The 18,966-nt window shown below is 34.8% G+C and overlaps 1 protein-coding gene across 3 annotated transcripts; it reads right to left on the bottom strand.

Moving 5' to 3' along the window:
* Positions 1 to 11,065: 11,065 nt before the first annotated feature.
* n4bp2l2 (NEDD4 binding protein 2-like 2) lies at positions 11,066 to 18,769 on the bottom strand. Of its 3 annotated transcripts, none has more exons than XM_030153131.1 (6): positions 18,668 to 18,769; positions 17,298 to 18,328; positions 14,988 to 15,112; positions 11,714 to 11,802; positions 11,546 to 11,622; positions 11,066 to 11,455 (listed from the first exon to the last, which is right to left on the bottom strand). In XM_030153131.1, exons 2-6 carry the CDS (start codon positions 18,269 to 18,271, stop codon positions 11,296 to 11,298), a joined length of 1,425 nt encoding a protein of 474 aa, XP_030008991.1. In that variant the 5' UTR covers positions 18,272 to 18,328; positions 18,668 to 18,769; the 3' UTR covers positions 11,066 to 11,295. The 3 variants fall into 3 exon arrangements, with proteins under 3 accessions (XP_030008991.1, XP_030008993.1, XP_030008990.1); XM_030153133.1 differs by having other exon boundaries at positions 17,298 to 18,301; positions 18,670 to 18,769; XM_030153130.1 differs by having other exon boundaries at positions 18,672 to 18,769.
* Positions 18,770 to 18,966: the final 197 nt, after the last annotated feature.

The following is an 18,966-nucleotide window of genomic DNA, read 5'->3' as shown; positions in this document are numbered from 1 at the left end:
TGTTTCGCGTTAAAAGTAAAAACCTTCCTTTTGTATTCAGAAAATTTTTAAGTTAAGAGAAGGACATTATAATTTAAGAGGGATGTTTGTGTTTGAAAAATGTAAAGTAAGAACAAACGTTAAATATCACAGTGTTTCAGTTATTGGTGTCAAGCTATGGAACGAATTGAAGGATGAAGTGAAATTGTGTAGCTCACTGTTGAGTTTCAAAAAGAATTTAATTTGTCAAATTATGAAGGGCTATGAAAGTAATATGATTACAAAATGACTTATAACACTGAATATAGTATAATTTGTGTTTAAGTATTTATCTGCTGCAACTTAAGGTGTGGACTTGGACAAAGGATGTGAATAGGAGAAGCAGAAATAAGCCTCCGGCTTCAGCTTCTTCCTTTTTCAGTTACAAAATGTGTTAATTTTATGCTTGTTTGTGTTTAATGTGTATGTGTTTTGTTTTGTTGTTTTTTTGTTGTTTTTTTTTTATTTTTTAAAATATGTATGTGTTTTGTATTTTGTATTTAACTGAAATAAACATTCATTCATTCATTCATTCATTCATTCTATTAATTACACAAGGAAAAATGGAATATTGCACAGGTTTGCACAGGTCATACCCTCCAGTTGTACTACTACTACTACTACTACTACTACTACTACTACTACTAATAATAATAATAATAATAATAATAATAATAATAATAATAATAATAATAATAATAACAATAATAACAATAACAACAATAATAATAATAGTAGATTTATTATTATTATTATTATTATTATTATTATTATTATTATTATTATTATTATTATTATTATCATTTTGTTACATGATAAAAATCCATGGTTTTGCTTTTATTATGGTTTATTGACAGTTTCTAACTTTAATCCCAGAATCATTCCATGCTTTTATTTTGAACGGTGCATCACGTGGTGTCGTGCGTCGTTGTGTTCGACTTGACGCACTGATTGGTCGTCGGTGTGTAAAGAGATGACACACTGTGCTGTTGCAGAACGCGGCCGTCATTGGCTATCAGCTTCACGTGACGACCACAATAAACAACGTGAATTTCCCAGTCGACCAGCTCCAAACACCCCTCTGCAGCTCCAAAACAAGTTTTAGGAGCAAATTTACACGAATTAATGACTGAAACATCATATTGCATTAAGTTTTATCCCCTTCCTTATTGTCCCAGATGGAAGCCATTTAGGGAAATCCTCCTCCAATTAGAAAATGTACCTTTTACTTGTCAAATCCATGACCAAAATACAAGATGTGGTAATAATAATAATAATAATAATAATAATAATAATAATAATAATAATAATAATAATAATAAAAACTAAAATTGCAGCAACTGATCCTGAAGTAGAAATTAAAAGTGAATATCATTTAGAGCTCATGGAGAACTAATAGACTCCCATTAGCCGGTCGTGTCAGTTTGTGCTGTCCTCTGCTTCCTGAGTGGGTGTCAGATCTAATTCTGCCTGCCCTTTTAGTCTCCAAGATTCTTAATGACAGTGACTTAATTGTGACTCATGGAGCACAATCTCATCATCATTCAAAGCACACATACTGATGGTCGTCCACCTCACGTTACAGTCACACACCACACAGTCTTCTCTTATTAAAGGTGTAGGAGGACACGTGTTCCCTCAAGGTGAGTCTGGATACAAACGACCATTACTTTGATTTTTTTGGTCCAGCTTCACATTTGTTCTTTTCACTTCAGTTCACACACTTAAATAAGAACCAGCCCACGTAGTTTGGGTTTTTCAAGGACTCCCAGAAGCCCTCAGGCAGGCTGATGTTTGGTACAAAATGTTCCTCAGAGGGGGGACATTCTCTAAACCATTAAAATCAGCCTGTTAATTGGAGGAAATTAATATTAGAACAACAAATTCAGAATAAGAGAAGAGAAATGGTGTTCTCTAGGTTCTCTGGGGGGTTTATTTCCAGGCCAGAATGATGATTTTATGCTTTTTTATTTGTGTACAAGCTCCCACAGAGGGTGAAATGTACTAGTGTTCCTGTTTCGGGCATCCTGCTGCTGAAAAAAAATAACAGGATATTATGTCAGTGTTGTACATTTAACAATGCATGATTTGTTTTGGTGTGTACTGTGGATTTCTGGGATTTCTTAGGCCACTGATTATCAGATTATGCTTATTTCCAACAAGTAATAATTCATTCCACAAAATAAGAGTTGACAGGAACATATTGAACAAACTCTCAAGGTAAATATCCACGTACATTATATTGCAGGTCCAAAATGGAGTTGAAAGAAGTACAACTTTAAAAGATTGCAACCTTTTTTTTTAATGCTAAATAAGTCAAATCAAAACTTTTATTTCATTACAAGTTTCTTTAGGATTGTGCAAGTGCTGCTCCAACAAATCAACAAAAAACACAATGAAAACTAATAATATAAATGACATAAGTAACATCAATAATCCTATTTCCCATACGTCTCATATACTTGGCTTCAGTTCAACAGATAAGGCATTTCACAGATTACCTCTACAAACTGAAACACATATGCTCTTCAGTATTTTTCTTTTATCTTTCATAAAGTTAATCTCTGAGAACCTCTTCTAAACAATACCAGGAAGTAGGTTATTTCTGCCTTTGTACATTAATGGAATTGTTTTGAACTCTACCAGATCTGTGACCTTTACAGCCTGCATCATTAACCCATAAAGACCCAGTGCTACTTCCATGACAGTTCCCAAATGACTTTCTTTTTCTCTATATTTAACCTTTCTGAAGTGACTTTTTTTTTTTTTTTTTTTTTTACAATTTATTACAATATTATCGTCTGTGTTCTGCATTTTTTGAGTGCAAATCAGGTATTTTCCTATATTTAAATTCACTGATCATGTAGATCAGTGTTTTTCAACTTTTTTCGCTTGGAATTCAAATGGGGTTGCCTGAAATTGCTTGTAATTGATCAAAATAAAAAACAACTTACTAATAAAAAATATATGGTGAGTTGAGAGAGACAATCCCGATCCATAAAAGACATGACAAACTGTGAAGCTGAAACTCAAGCACTGTGGTACTGTTTATCTGTCAAATGTTCATTGTGGCCAGTTTCAGATGCTGCAGCTCTTTCATAATTCATAGTTTGAGTTCTTGTTTATTCAGTATTAATTGTCAGCCTTGTAAATCCAAGCTGGACTGACTGTACATATCCTGACCAAGGAAAATAAAATTTTCACTTTGTGCAGTAATCTACACCTGAGTTTTCTGCCTCTGTCCATAACAATATACATTATATAGACTAAATGTCGTATAAAATTAACGTTTATTTGCAACATAGTATAGCAAACTATTACATGATCAAAAAAAAAAAATTAACTTTAGCAAAAAAAAAAAAAAGTCTCAGTTTTAAATGTCTGGGGTCGCCAGAAATTTGTGATGTTAAAATGGGGTCACGAGCCAAAAAAGGTTGGGAACCACTGATATAAATGTTCATAAAATCTCAGAATAAAGTTCAAGGTTATCTATCAAATCAAAAACAGAGAAAACTGAAGAAAAAGTGACTTTTAAAGCAAAATCAATCATTAATTGAACATAAACCCATAAAGTGTCTCCATCCACTGTCATTGATTCAACTCCATGGGTTTTACTGGTGAATCAACATTGTAGAAGATGACAGTGTTTCCACGGTAACTATAGAGCCTCTGAACGTCTAAACGGGTCATATTTGATGACCATGAAAAGATGAATAACTGCGTTTTACACCAATTATTTACATGTATTGATAGGATTAATGGATCAGCAGGTTTATATTTTACATTTTTGGTCGACGGTGGATGTTTGGGTCTTTATGGGTTAAAAACAGCAGGTATGTGTGTTTTCTGGATCCGACATTATTAACTACCACTGTGACATTTTTGCGTTGTATGAAGAATACAGAATAATTCAAATGTGTAGGACAAGTGACAAATAAAAAGTGTGTTTATAGTTCAGTGTGTTTATTGCTTTATCTAGAACTGTATATATTTTAGATGTTTCCATCAATTTTAGTCTAACATCACTCCTAAAAATGCATTTTTGCCTACATGATCTAAAATGACTTCCACAAACATCCATCATTGTAATCAAAACTTAACCCATAAAGACCTAAACAGCCACCGACAACCAAAACCATCTACTAATTTAAAATATTTAATACCTGTTGATCCATCAATCCTATCAATACATGTAAATAATTGGTGTAAAATACAGTTTGTCATCTTTTCATGGTCATCAGATATGACCCATTTGGATGTTCAGAGGCTCTGTAGTTACCATGGAAACACCTTCATGTTTAACATCAATTCACCAGTAAAACCAGTGGAGTTTGATAAATAACAATGGATGACGACACTTGTTTTATGTTCAACTAATGATATATGTCACTGAAAAAGTCACTTTGTCTTCAGTTTTCTCTGTTTTTGATTTGATAACCTTGAACTTTAATCTGAGATTTTATGAAAATATACATGATCAGTGACTTAAATATCAGAAAATATCAGTTTTGCACTCAAAAAATGCAGAACACAGAAGATAATATTGCAATAAATGGTGATAAATCACTTAAGAAAAGTTAAATATAGAGAAAAAAATGACCTTGAACTTTATTCTGAGCTTTTATAAACATCTACATGATCAGTGAATTAAATATAGGAAAATATATAATGTTCACTGAAAAAAACCACAAAATACAGAGGATGTCATAATAAATGGTGATAAATCACTTAAGAAAAGTTAAATATAGAGAAAAAAATTACCTTGAACTTTATTCTGAACTTTTATGAACATCTACATGATCAGTGAATTAAATATAGGAAAATATATAATGTTCACTGAAAAAAAACAAACAAACACAAAATACAGAGAGAGGATAATGTCATAATAAATGGTGATAAATCACTTAGGAAAAGTTGAATATAGAGAAAAAAATATTTTGGAATGGCCATAAAAATAGCACTGGGTCTTTATGGGTTAAATAAATCAATCAAAATAATCAGAAAGAGTTTTCAGTGCATCTATGCTTCAGTCTGTGCTTCGTCAATCAGTGGAAAAGTCGCTCTGAAACAACAACACTGTGTTTTCCCCATGGAAACAACTCCGGCTGGTTCACAGAGCAGCTCTTATCACATCAGACTGTGTGTTCATTCAGGGAGCTTCTGCTGCTGCTCACACAGAATCAAACCTCTGCTTTATCCAGGTCTAGATTGTCGAACAGAGCTGAGATTCAAAGGTCAGTCCTTTTATGCTAAAGACACAGAGGGCAGCTGTCATCCTGCTCCAGCTGAGAACATACTGTGAGCTTTTCTTATGGTTTCACCCATTTCACCCTACATTAAACATTTCATTATGACACGCTGTTCACCCTGTCTGTCAAAGCCACAGTTTTATAAGCAAATAGATGGGTGCTTCTATGAAACTGGGTACATTTTGGTACCTGGCACTTTGGCAGCTTTTTAGACCCAATAATAAAAGAGAAATGTAGACATATTTCCCCCCAGGAAGTACCTAAAGATGACCTCAGATAAATGCAAAAAAAAAAAAAAATTATACTCTTACGTTAAGTTAAGTTTTCATTTCCTCTGGTTTATTTTCACCTTTTTATGTTTCGCTTGTTTGTTTGCTTGGATACATTGTTTTTTTGTTTTCTTTTTCCTATATTGGGTGCTGGGTAGCTGAATTTTGTTATGTAGGACAGGCATTAATATAAGCATTTTACTTCTGCCTGTGCCTTTTCAATCATTAACCTGTTGGTAATGTTTGTAATGTTTGAAGTGCTGTTGTTGACACTGGTTATTATGTGATGCTTGAATAAAGAATTTCATCATCATCATCATCAAACTTTGAGCACAAGTTGAAAAAAACATCCATTGTCCTGATTTATTATATTTTTATGGTAGATGAATATTAATATAATTTTTTCAGCCCGCAGGCAGGCCGATAGGGCTAAAGAGGTTTTAAGATGTATGTGAGCTATATCCCATGGACTTCAAATATCTCTCAATTACATATTGACCCACATGTATGTCATCCAAAGGTGTCAGTTAAATGATGAAAATTAAGCTTTTTGTGCCAATATCTATACATTTGTTTGATCAAACTGAATATTTGAGCTGCTAAATGCAATAGTTTGTTACATACAGGGTGGGGAAGCAAAATTTACAATGAACATTTAGTTGTTTTTTCTCAGCAGGCACTACGTCATTTGTTTTGAAACCAAACGTATATTGATGTCATAATCATACCTAACACTATTATCCATACCTTTTCAGAAACTTTTGCCCATATGAGTAATCAGGAAAGCAAACGTCAAAGAGTGTGTGATTTGCTGAATGCACTCGTCACACCAAAGGAGATTTCAAAAATAGTTGGAGTGTCCATAAAGACTGTTTATAATGGAAAGAAGAGAATGACTATGAGCAAAACTATTACGAGAAAGTCTGGAAGATACTATTAAAGAAGAATGGGAGAAGTTGTCACCCGAATATTTGAGGAACACTTGCGCAAGTTTCAGGAAGCGTGTGAAGGCAGTTATTGAGAAAGAAGGAGGACACATAGAATAAAAACATTTTCTATTATGTAAATGTTCTTGTGGCAAATAAATTCTCATGACTTTCAATAAACTAATTGGTCATACACTGTCTTTCAATCCCTGCCTCAAAATATTGTAAATTTTGCTTCCCCACCCTGTATAAACAAAGAAACTGCGTGTCTCTAAACACAATAGGATGAGGTACTTCCAAACCTTGGAGAGTGTTTACCTACATTCCTCAGATTTTATTTATTTCTCTTTGAGGTAAAAATGTGCTGCAGATCAACATGACTCAAAGAGCGATTCCGTCACTGTGAACAGAAACGTCTGCAGATGCCATCTCCTCTTGTCATCACAATGCAAACCAACCTTGAAACACTAGAAGGCTGTAAGTAATTGACATTTTTTGGTCCTGTACGTTTCAGTCACTGACACACACTAAACACTGAGTCACTCGACATATTTACCATTTTCATTACGCAAAATATTTTTCCAATTATAAGCTCACATGAGGAAATATTAATGCAAAACCAGTTCTAAACAGGTCTGTTGTAAGTATAAATGTCACAGTAGAACAATGTGCTGTATACACTGTAATAAGGGGGTGTCTCATTATAAAGGAACAGCAAACAAACTGCAGCCTCAGATGTGCCCTTAACAAAGACAAAGTGTTCTTTTATGTTCGTTCTCTATTTTCTTGTGCTATTTTTAACAGTCTGTATAATATGAAGCTGAAAACAGAAAAGGTAACCCAGATCTGCCATACGAAGCACCACAGATAAATGTATCCAACACCACAGGGAATGAGAACTGCTAGCGCCACACAGACAGCAATTTCCATAATAAATTAAAAATATATATAGTACTGTGCAAGAGTCTTGGGCCACCATAAGGTTTGTTGTTTGAGCAAGACAATGACCACATGTATGCATTTCATAGTATTTGTTGTAATATATGTTCAACTAGAATCTACAGCAAATATGTAAACAGCTTTAAAAACAGCAATGCATTTCAGTAAAAAGTATGAATATTGTAGAAGATACAGTCGCGGAAAGAATTATTAGACCATCAAAAGTCATTAAAAACAATGGTTATGCAATCAAGTCCTAACTCCTGTGTGTATCATGTGACAAAAACAGACAGAAAAGAGAACATGGAATGCCTAAAAGCACTGTTTTTGGCAGTACAATGCCACTGACAGACCCTATTGATGTAAGAACTGAAGTGATTTTGGTTATTATCAAGAAAACCATGGAAAATGGATAGATATCAGCTCTGAAATTTAACTCTTATGAGCTATTTTTGTTGTTATCATTATATTTGTCCAGACAAATGTACCTTTAGTTGTACCAGGCATTAAAATGAACAAGAAACTGAAGAAAACAAGGGGTAGTCTAATAGTTTTTTTCCGCAACTGTATATGGGATCATCTGGACGGAGAAAAGGATAAAAGACCATGAAAGCCTCAGGGAAATTCTGAAGATGTGTAATGTAGGCTACAGGGTTCCCACAGGGTCATAAAAAGTTGTAAAAGTCTTGAATTCACAAATCTATATTTAATACCTTAAAAAAAGTCTTTAAAATGTGTTAAAGTTGATATGGTAGGTCTTACGTTATGTTGCCATAAACTTGTTCACTGTATTGTGTTTAATGTGTCTGTTTAATGTCCAAACTAGAAAGACAGTAACATTAGTTGACTCAGGTCCACCCGCTCCAACCCGACAATATTATATTTTAAAAGGGAAGTGGACTCTGTTTTTGTGTATTTGTGTGTGTGTCTAGGGCATCACACAAAATCTTGAAAGAGCTGACTGTTATAGTTTGGCATACTTATGTATTTTTGGTCAAGGAAGAGACTAGCAAAAACGGCAAGTTGATAGGACCAATATTTTGGGAGATATTAGTAATTTCGGAATACAATGGCCTTACAATCACGTTGAACACTTTGTTAGTGACTGCTGGACAAATGTGATATAGCAAATGCAATACAACAAATACCCTCCTGAGACCCAAGAAAGTATAAGTTTTGGCTTTTTACATTTTGGAAACAGTATGACGCAACAGTTTTTTCAGATACATTTTTTTTTTTTTTTTTTTAACATTTTTATGGAATGTCCTTTGCAGTGGAATTTTTAATTTTTTTTCAATAGAGCTGTGAAACTCTTGTCCCCTAAAGTGGACAACAATCCTTTGCTGGGTCTCAGGAGGATATCTGTGCTGGGGGCACTGGGATACTGCCCCCTCAGGGTCAGGATGTGGATTTTAAAAACACCCCCCCACACACACACACACACACACACCCTTTCACATCCCACCCTCGGTATTGACAATGATGAAGTCCAGGATATCATCAGTACTAGTTGTAATCTATTACAGTAATGAAATATGTAAAATAATAAATATCACAATTCAAACAGTTGTAATCGAAATACATCCACTATCATATGTAAAATAATGAAGATCATGATTTACCAATTGATTTTTATGTCAGTATTTATAGAATGTAGAGTAACATCTTTTCCCAAAAGTCAGCTCTGCCCAGCATAAAAACTACCACAACTAGAACACGCTAGTATAAATTGAACCAATTATCACTAACTTTGCAGCCCTCAGTGAGAAATGATCACAGAGCATTCAGTTCAGTGTACAGTGTGTATGTAATATTCAGTCTCTGCTGATGCACATAAATACATTTTCATATATTCTAGGAGTCATGAACTTTTCCCAGTATGGCTGTGAAATAGGCTTTAAATTCAGATCTAAGTAGTCTTAAAAAGTCATAAATTAAACTTGTAGAAACCTGTGGGAACCCTAAATGTAACATACAGGGTGGGGAAGCAAAATTCACAATGAACATTTGTTTTTTGTCAGCAGGCACTACGTTAGTTGTTTTGAAACCAAACATATATTGATGTCATAATCATACCTAACACTATTATCCATACCTTTTCAGAAACTTTTGCGCATATGAGTAATCAGGAAAGCAAACGTCAAAGAGTGTGTGATTTGCTGAATGCACTCGTCACACCAAAGGAGATTTCAAAAATAGTTGGAGTGTCCATAAAGACTGTTTATAATGGAAAGAAGAGAATGACTATGAGCAAAACTACTTCGAGAAAGTCTGGAAGTGGAGGAAGCAACAAAAAACGTACCAAAGCTTTTATTAAAGCTGTCAAATCCAAAATCCTAAAGGATCCAACTAAATCCATCCAGATACCAGGTATTGCCAAGGCTTAAAGCAAACTACCCAGATGGAAATTATGTATGGACACAGGATGGTGCTCCAGCCCACACAGCTAGAAAAATACAAGATTTCTGCAAATCCAACTTTAGCAGTTTTTGGGAATCATGTTTATGGCTGCCTTCTAGCCTAAATCTAAACCCTCTGGATTATGCTATTTGGGGCGTTTTAGAACATGCTACCAATAGAACATCACACAGCAATGTCGACTTTCTTAAAGATACTATTAAAGAAGAATGGGAGAAGTTGTCATCCGAATATTTGAGGAACACTTGCGCAAGTTTCAGGAAGCGTGTGAAGGCAGTTATTGAGAAAGAAGGAGGACACATAGAATAAAAACATTTTCTATTATGTAAATGTTCTTGTGGCAAATAAATTCTCATGACTTTCAATAAACTAATTGGTCATACACTGTCTTTCAATCCCTGCCTCAAAATATTGTAAATTTTGCTTCCCCACCCTGCAATTGTTTAAAAAACAAAACAAAACAAAACATCCAGGCACTTTAACCAAAAGAGTTGAAGATTTACTGAACCCAGATAAAGGTTATGCTGAATGGGGACTTCACCGGCAGAATCTGTTGAGTTTTGATTTTTTTTTTTTTTTGAGTGTGTTTCAAGACTATACACATATTTCTTGCCTATTTTGTTTTACAGATACAGACACACGCCCACTACAACCCTGAAAAATAACAAAGCTTAAGGACAATTTTTACTGTGCTTTATAATATACAGTATATGTTATGGATAACCCTGGTTTTTAGAAGTGTGAAACCCCGCAAAGATTTCCTGTTACTTTTCCACAGGGCTTGCAGAATTGGAAAACATCCATCCACTACACCAGTACCCCTGTGTGCCGATTTAATGAACACCACAGGGAATATGTGTTCCTGTACGACACAACAATGAAAGCTATCACAAACAACCGCCTCACACCAGTTTGCCACTGAATATGAGCTTTAACTCATTTTGTTTCCCTCAGATGATGATAAGTGAGGGGCATATTACTGGGATTTTTCTGCTTTGTCAGTATGTTTCCCACGTTCGCACTTCAAAGCTTAAATTCCAGCTTTGTAGAGTCATGGTTAAACTGTAAAAGGATTCTTTTCTGCAGCGCACGCCCCCAGTTTGTTGACAAAGTAGCTTAGATGTATTATAACGATGGAACATTTCAATTTATGTTGATGATGCGGATGTAACGTGTGATTTCAGGGACATAAAAACAACCAAAAACAGTTTGAGCAAGTGGAATTAAGAATCTGAAATGACAGACATGTAGTTTTAAAGTGTATTTTATAGAACACAATGGCGAAAGGCCTGAAAAAACTCTGAAATGTATCAATAAATACAAAAATTTCAAGCATATTAACACCTTTGCTGGAAAATATTTCCAACATAAATTAGGAATGAACCCATCATTTACAATTTTAATGTACAAAATATATTAAAAATCAAACTCGCAATATTATCAACATTACAAAATACTTGGCTGGACGAATTAATGTTAATGCTGGTATTTCCTCGTCGTTTGCGGCTCCGTTCGGTGTCTCTGGTTCACATGCGGCGGCTCTTGAGAACTCATGACGATGTCGACGGAAATGGGAAACGAGAAGCGATCCAGCATCTGGGCGATTTTCTCCTGGGGAACACCGTGCTTGTTCCTCCTGCAGGACAAACAGGAGCGGCGGTGTAATGTTAGGATGTGACATTTGACTGGACTGTTGTGTAAAGATGTTGATATTCGCTAAATGTACCTCTCCAACTCAAGTGGATCAAACTTCCAGCTGGTGTCAGGCTCACAAAAGTCTACTCTATAGCCTCTTTCCAAGGCCTGTGAAAACAACGGACGTTATTTCTTCTATAAACCATACAAGAGACATGACAGATGATGAAATGTCCAATATGAGAACATCTCTACCCACCACTTTGACATAAGGCTTCATTTCCCAGGCTTGGATGTTGGTGTTGTCAATAATAATAGGAGAACAGCCATCATACATAGCATCTATGGCTGAAAAAGAATCAAGAACAAACCAAATTCTCTTTAACTCATTTACATTCACTTTACCAATCAACACAGATAATGAACTCACACCGCAGTTACATTTGAGTTCAAATTCCAACAAAATGTAGATCACTGAAAGTGGAAATAAGCTGTACTGACACACAAATGAATCTACATGCTTGAAAAAAGAGGTATCCATATTTGTATGCATGTTTATAAAGACATAATACAGATGTAGGTTTTTTTTTTCTGTTATTATTTCTCTACATGTAAGTCATGGACCCTTGGTGAGAGGAAGAGGCTCAAGGTTAAAAGTTCCTTTAGTTGCTTGACTTGACATAATCATGGATGATTATAGGAGTGGATTCAGTCTAAAGACTTACACTTTTCCAAGGCTCAAGGCAAAAGAGATAATTAGCATATATACAGAGGACAGAATGGATGAGCATTAGGATGACAATAGATTTAAATAAGAAGTGCTGTGATTTAGTTAATGTACAAATGAGCTGTTTATATCTACCTTACGAGCAGATCAACTCATGTTCTGCTATACTGCACCACCATGTTTCCACAGAAGGGCACAATGGAATTCTTTTTTTATCTGAATTACTGTCACTCTGTTGACAACTCATTGATATGGCATTGGGATTAGAGGCAGAGAAGCCTATGTGAATGTATATGTGTATGTATGCAACAGTGTATATATGTATTTGTACATGTATATGCAAGTGTATGCACATGGGTATGTATATGTGTATATGTATGTATATGTAAATGTATGTATATATATGTACATGATGGTATATGTGTGTGTGTGTGTGTGTGTGTGTATGTATGTATGTAGATAAACACACATACATATATATACATATATATATACACACACACACACACACACACGTGTGTGTATATGTATGTATGTATGTATGTATGTACAAATTGTTGGTTTAGACAAAGGGGTGAGAGCTATGCTTGTCTCTCCTTTTCGAATATGACTTTTGTTTCTTTTTCTTTATGTGTGTATTATTATTTTATGCTTCCTTGAATTTTCATTTCTATATTATGTTGTGCAAAGAAGTCAATTAGCAGCAATCAGAAAGCTTGTACCATTTCCATATTTGAAATAAAAAAAAAAAATGTTAGTGTGAAAAAGAGTAAATATTTCAAAAACAAAAAAGGGTTTGATCGAGCGGTAACCCGTGGACACATTTCATGTTCAACAGTCTCTGTCATGTAAGCAGAGTAACTTATATGGATGTATTATACATATTTGAGTAGGTATTTATAAGCACTTTAACATTATATATAACAAGATTTGGGGAGATAAAATTTTCAAGTGAAAAATGTCAAATTACTGCTCGGCAACACATGGACTCGAAACTGACATCAATTTTTTAAGCTTTACGCAAACATTCAAAACATGCAGTTCTCAACAGAAATCAATATCAAGTAGGACAAACCTGTTAGATATTATGTTTAACTGCTGAAAACAAATTTTGGAGCAAAATATTGAAAAATCTCTGTTTTATTGACATGACAATGTGGTAACACGTGGACAGGCTGCCATACTAACAAGTGGACGACTCTTTACCATTGTATATATCACCCAAAATGTATCAAAAGATCATTACTTTCAGAAAATTTCAATCAAATATCTGAATTATAAGTAACTTGAAAATTAAAAACTGGTATTTTTGTGGTAATACATGGACAGGGCCTTTTAAGCAACTCACAAATGTTCAAACTCATAAATATCAATAATATTTACAAAATAATGAACATCTAATACTTGAAACTTAACAACTATCTATATAATCAGCAAACTGAATACATTTTCAAATTTTTTAGACCAAAATTTTTTTCTACAAGTGGTATTTTAAAAAGGACAACAAATCCATAAAATACAGATCTTTAGCTAAAAAATGAGCCCACTTGATGAATGATGTGTTCAAATTTACTTTTTCATGTTGATGTTCACTTATGCTTGATTGGACCCAAAAACAAAAATAGGACCAATGGCCCTGTAGTTTACCGGCCAAGTGAAAAGCTTTGGGAAATGTATCCAGATGCCATTTATTATCATCCAGTTATGTGTATTTATTCTATTACAGAAATAGCCCATGTTTTGGTCATATTCCAATCAGATCTGTAAAAAATTCAAATTCCAACTTGATATCGTTGATACTTAATGATTTATTGCATCGATCCACTTCCTATCTCTTATAATAGGGAAATTTTTCAAAGTTGCACCAAATCCAGAATCAAACCCGGATCGAAATAATGTCAATACCTTGTGTTGACATCATCATACAGAAGCTGTATACCAAGTTTGAAGTCAATCAGAACTGTAGTTTCGGAGAAAATGATTGAAATTCTTTCCCCATAAGAGCTCATGTTAAATTTTCCGTAAGTTCCCGGATCCAGAAGAAGATCCTGATCAGCATGTGGACATTATGTTTTGGTCATCTCCCCATCAGGGCTGGACTGTAGAAATTTACACTGGATATCATTTATATTTACTGAGTAATTGCAGCGATCCACTTCCTATCTCTTATAATGGGGACATTTTTCGAAGTCGCACTAAATCCAGAATCAGATCCAGATCCAAATAATTTCACTAACTTTTGTTGACATCATCATAAAGAAGCTGTAGACCAAGTTTGAAGTAAATCGGAATTGTAGTTTCGGAGAAGAAGACGATTGAAATTTTTGTAACGGACGACAGACGACGACAGACGACGGCAGATGACACCGGACGCTGCATGACGACAATAGCTTACGGTCTGTCGGCCGGTAAGCTAAAAACAGACAGCATTACAATATATAACCTATTGTTATAGGTGTCACACTTTTTTCTTTCAATTAGCAGTCCAATAATGTATAAAAACAGAGGATGCAGAAACCCATAATAAATGTATTTTACTATGCTCAAAGTTGTTTGTGTTTTGTATCTCACTGTACGCCACAAACTAGTATTAGAGAGTTCATATTTTAGTAGTTGAAGCAGCTTTAATCCCCTTATTTTTGATAATCTACATAATATTTGGGTGGGTGTAATGTAGTTTGCACCAAAAGCATGTGTGATTCAAAAAATGAGGACAACAAATTGAGACAAAATGACTGTGAAAAACTGTAATGAGATACATTTCAGTGCTTTTAAACCTTTATGGGCATTTAAGGAGATAATGTACCTCTCCTCTGGTTCCATTCATGAGCTGCTCCCAGGAGACCCGGATCATAGCGGTAGCCATCATTGTGAGCAAAATAGTCATCTGTGCTCAGTATTAACCCACTGGGACCAGAGGACAGCAGTTCCCTGTAGAGAGAGTTATGGATAAGAAAAAAATATATATATACTTAGCCTCATAACATAATTGCCTAAGTCATATTTTTGGCCAAACTTTGATGTCTGCATGAAATAAATCAGAAGGGTTAGAGTTATGCAGCTAACACAATTTGGCCAAAAATATGATGAAGGCAGCATATTTAAGAGGATAAACTAAGATATGAGGCTTGATGCTTCCTGACTGAAGGGCCTGGCCAAGTGAAAGTGAACATCAGGCTCAATTTCTTTTTTCTCGAAAATGATAGATTTGATTACTCAGCGTGAAAGACATATATCTCTAGTTTCTAAAACTGTGTTTATTTAATTTTTACCTGAATTACAACTGGATATACAAGAAAATATATGACAATACACTGTAAAGGTTGTAAATGAATGTATACAGCATATATTCTGAATGTAAACATCAATGTGTACATAAATATGTTCAAAATATATGCCCGTGTCTAATCTTATATTTCATAATAATCAAATACTATAATGACTTTTGAATGTTATTTATTATAAAAAAAAAAAACAGCAGCTGTATTAAACATAGTAATGAAACATATGTGGCCAAAGACTGATCATTTTATCAGTACCTTAATCAAATCTTTGATTATAATTATTATAGTGCATCACACTGAACAAACACCTCTGTTACTTTTCTGGATTCTCACTCCGTTACATGAATTAATGTCTTTTAAAACTAAAATAAAAATTATATCAGTTTCATTTTTGGGTATAATATACTCTCATATATTAAGAAAAGTGCGGTATGCTAAATATTTGCACTTTCCTTGGGGAACAGCACTTTTTGGCATTTTTTCCAAACCTTGAATAACTGCTGTGTATTTTTCCTCACTCTGTTACTTTGTCAATGATGATAAATTGATGTTTTTATTAAATATTTGGTTATTAATCCTTAATGGCATGTTAAAGTCCTCTCTTAGACCTATAATTTGAGCTATAATGGTTGCTGCTAAATACATTTTTAAAAACAGATAGGGAATGATGGGATTGCTGCAGTGTTTTCTCACTGTTACTCGCTTGGCCAGGTCCTTTGATTGATTGATTGATTTATTTCGAATATGAATGTCAAAACAGAAGAAAACAAATAAACAAAACACTTAAACATAAGACATATAATGCATATTGGAAAAGGAGTGAGAAGAAGTACAACTTCTAAACTCCCATGCCTTTTCCTTATATAATTAATAACAATAATAACCTTCCTAGTCTAATCATATCTTTACTATATACCATAATATGACTGATACTTATTATTAAATCATTTGGTTTCTGGCTTTATATTATTATGAACAACATGATTTACATAAACACATAATACAGTAACACATATATGTAAATACATATTCATACACAGATCTATACATACACACATACAGGGTGGGGAAGCAAAATTTAAAATGAACGTTTAGTTGTTTTTTCTCAGCAGGCACTACGTCAATTGTTTTGAAACCAAACATATATTGATGTCATAATCATACCTAACACTATTATCCATACCTTTTCAGAAACTTTTGCCCATATGAGTAATCAGGAAAGCAAACGTCAAAGAGTGTGATTTGCTGAATGCACTCGTCACACCAAAGGAGATTTCAAAAATAGTTGGAGTGTCCATAAAGACTGTTTATAATGGAAAGAAGAGAATGACTATGAGCAAAACTATTACGAGAAAGTCTGGAAGATACTATTAAAGAAGAATGGGAGAAGTTGTCACCCGAATATTTGAGGAACGCTTGCGCAAGTTTCAGGAAGCGTGTGAAGGCAGTTATTGAGAAAGGAGGACACATAGAATAAAAACATTTTCTATTATGTAACTGTTCTTGTGGCAAATAAATTCTCATGACTTTCAATAAACTAATTGGTCATACACTGTCTTTCAATCCCTGCCTCAAAATATTGCTTCCCCACCCTGTATACATATACACATGCATACATATACACACACACACACACACACACCTATACATACATATACATACATATACATACACATACCACCTTCTTGTACATCTTTATAACACCCAGTGATACCCAACTCCTCCCTCATCCCTGTACCTCTGAAAAATTGTGTCTTTGTACCTCCTTTTAAATTCTTTCATGCTTGGACATTGCTTTAACTCTATATTATGACAGAACACAAATCCTATACCTCGCCAGTGTTGATTTCCCGGACCCTGGTAATCCTCTCATCAAGATCAGCACACATGAAGACTGCGTCGCTCTATCTGGAGGTCGGCTGTGATGCTGTCGTTCCCACAGCTCGTTTTCTGAAACACATTCCTGGCGCCAGTCATAATCTTGATCAAGATGAGACCATTCATTTCTTTCATCTCTACCCCAACCGACATTCACATTATCTGACAGAGCATCATAGCCCCTGTCATCCTTGTCAGAGTGGTGAGAATATTCTCCATAAAAGTCCTGAGGAAGGTGCATACTGCTGCGTACATTCTGAGGTGGGAGTGTAGACAAGTTTTCTGAATTCAAGTCTTCATTATAGTGGTTTGTCTGGGCTGAGGTGCTCCAGTTCTGACTGAAGTGAGGTGGGAGGTTTTGTGGATATGGGAATGCAGGTGGGGGATTAGACTCATGAAATAGTGGTGGCCTGATATGTCTTGGGTCTGGGGGTCTGGTTGGTCTTTGAGAGTATTGCCAGTCGCTCAGTTCTGCCCCTGGCCTTGGTCTTCTTGGATAGTACGGTTCATTTTTATACCAGTGTGGCCATGATGGATGTTTCTGTCTGATGCTGTCCTGGTATTCATCAGTATCCACCAATCTGCTCATTTCAGTGCTTTTCTCCAGGCCTGAGTCCTTTAACTCTTTACCAGAAGCTGTTTCTGGAGGCATGTGTGAATGAACCTCCTTCTGCGGTTCCTCAAGGGCAGCATCAGGTGTATCGATCTTCTCTAGCTCTTTGTAAAACTCACTCAGTGTGTCTTCAATGTCAGACTTGGCTGCAGGTGTTACTGGAGGCAATGCTGGACCAATAAAAGCAACACTAGTGATTCCTACGTCCTTTAAAACCTGCTCTCTTGTACTTCTCTCTGGATTACAAGGTGCATTATTACTCACACAGTTTGCAGATTCTTCTGTTTTATCTTCTGTATGTCTGTCAGTATTCATTGTATCACCTGAGTTTTCTGAATGGGAGTTTGCAACGAAGTTATCAGCAAGACAAGTCTGCAAGAAAAATATATTTAAATACAGTTATCAATACGAAAATACAAAATAACATCTCACTAATGTCTACTGTCGCTACAGTTAATGACGTTACGGTGTGAAGTCACGCGCGTGAGGGAATTCAGATATTTTACATTAATGAATATTTTCAGAGATTTTACATTAATTAATTCTTTTATGTCTTTTCCAAACGTTTAGCTTATCTGGACAGTACTTGACAGTGTTAACTTAAAAACAAAACTGTCAATAAATGCAGTGAAAACGCTGATATGAACCTGTTTTGTTAAGTTAAATCGTAAAAAACGGTCCCAAAATATAAATATTAATATTATCTTTTACTTACGCTGGAATTAAGCCTTGTCTAAAAGGCGTAAATATGAAAAAAACACAACACTAACAAAGACAATTCCGGTACATTTTCCACATTTCAGTTGCCCTCTGTTTACGGAAGTGACGTAGATCAGGTTATTTTCTTGAACTAATTAATGTATCAGCGCCCCCAGTGGTCGGTGGTGTACAGTACAGGACGTTTACTACCACGTTGGTCTCCTGTTGTGTTTAAAAATGTTCTATTGTAAAGAGAAGTTGATAATTATTCTGTCGGTGTTGTCTTTTTTTTTTTAATGATTTTGCCTTGT

This window comes from Sphaeramia orbicularis, chromosome 13 (assembly GCF_902148855.1).
Source record: "Sphaeramia orbicularis chromosome 13, fSphaOr1.1, whole genome shotgun sequence".
NCBI lineage: Eukaryota > Metazoa > Chordata > Actinopteri > Kurtiformes > Apogonidae > Sphaeramia > Sphaeramia orbicularis.
This window is presented reverse-complemented; position numbering and strand designations above follow the sequence as displayed.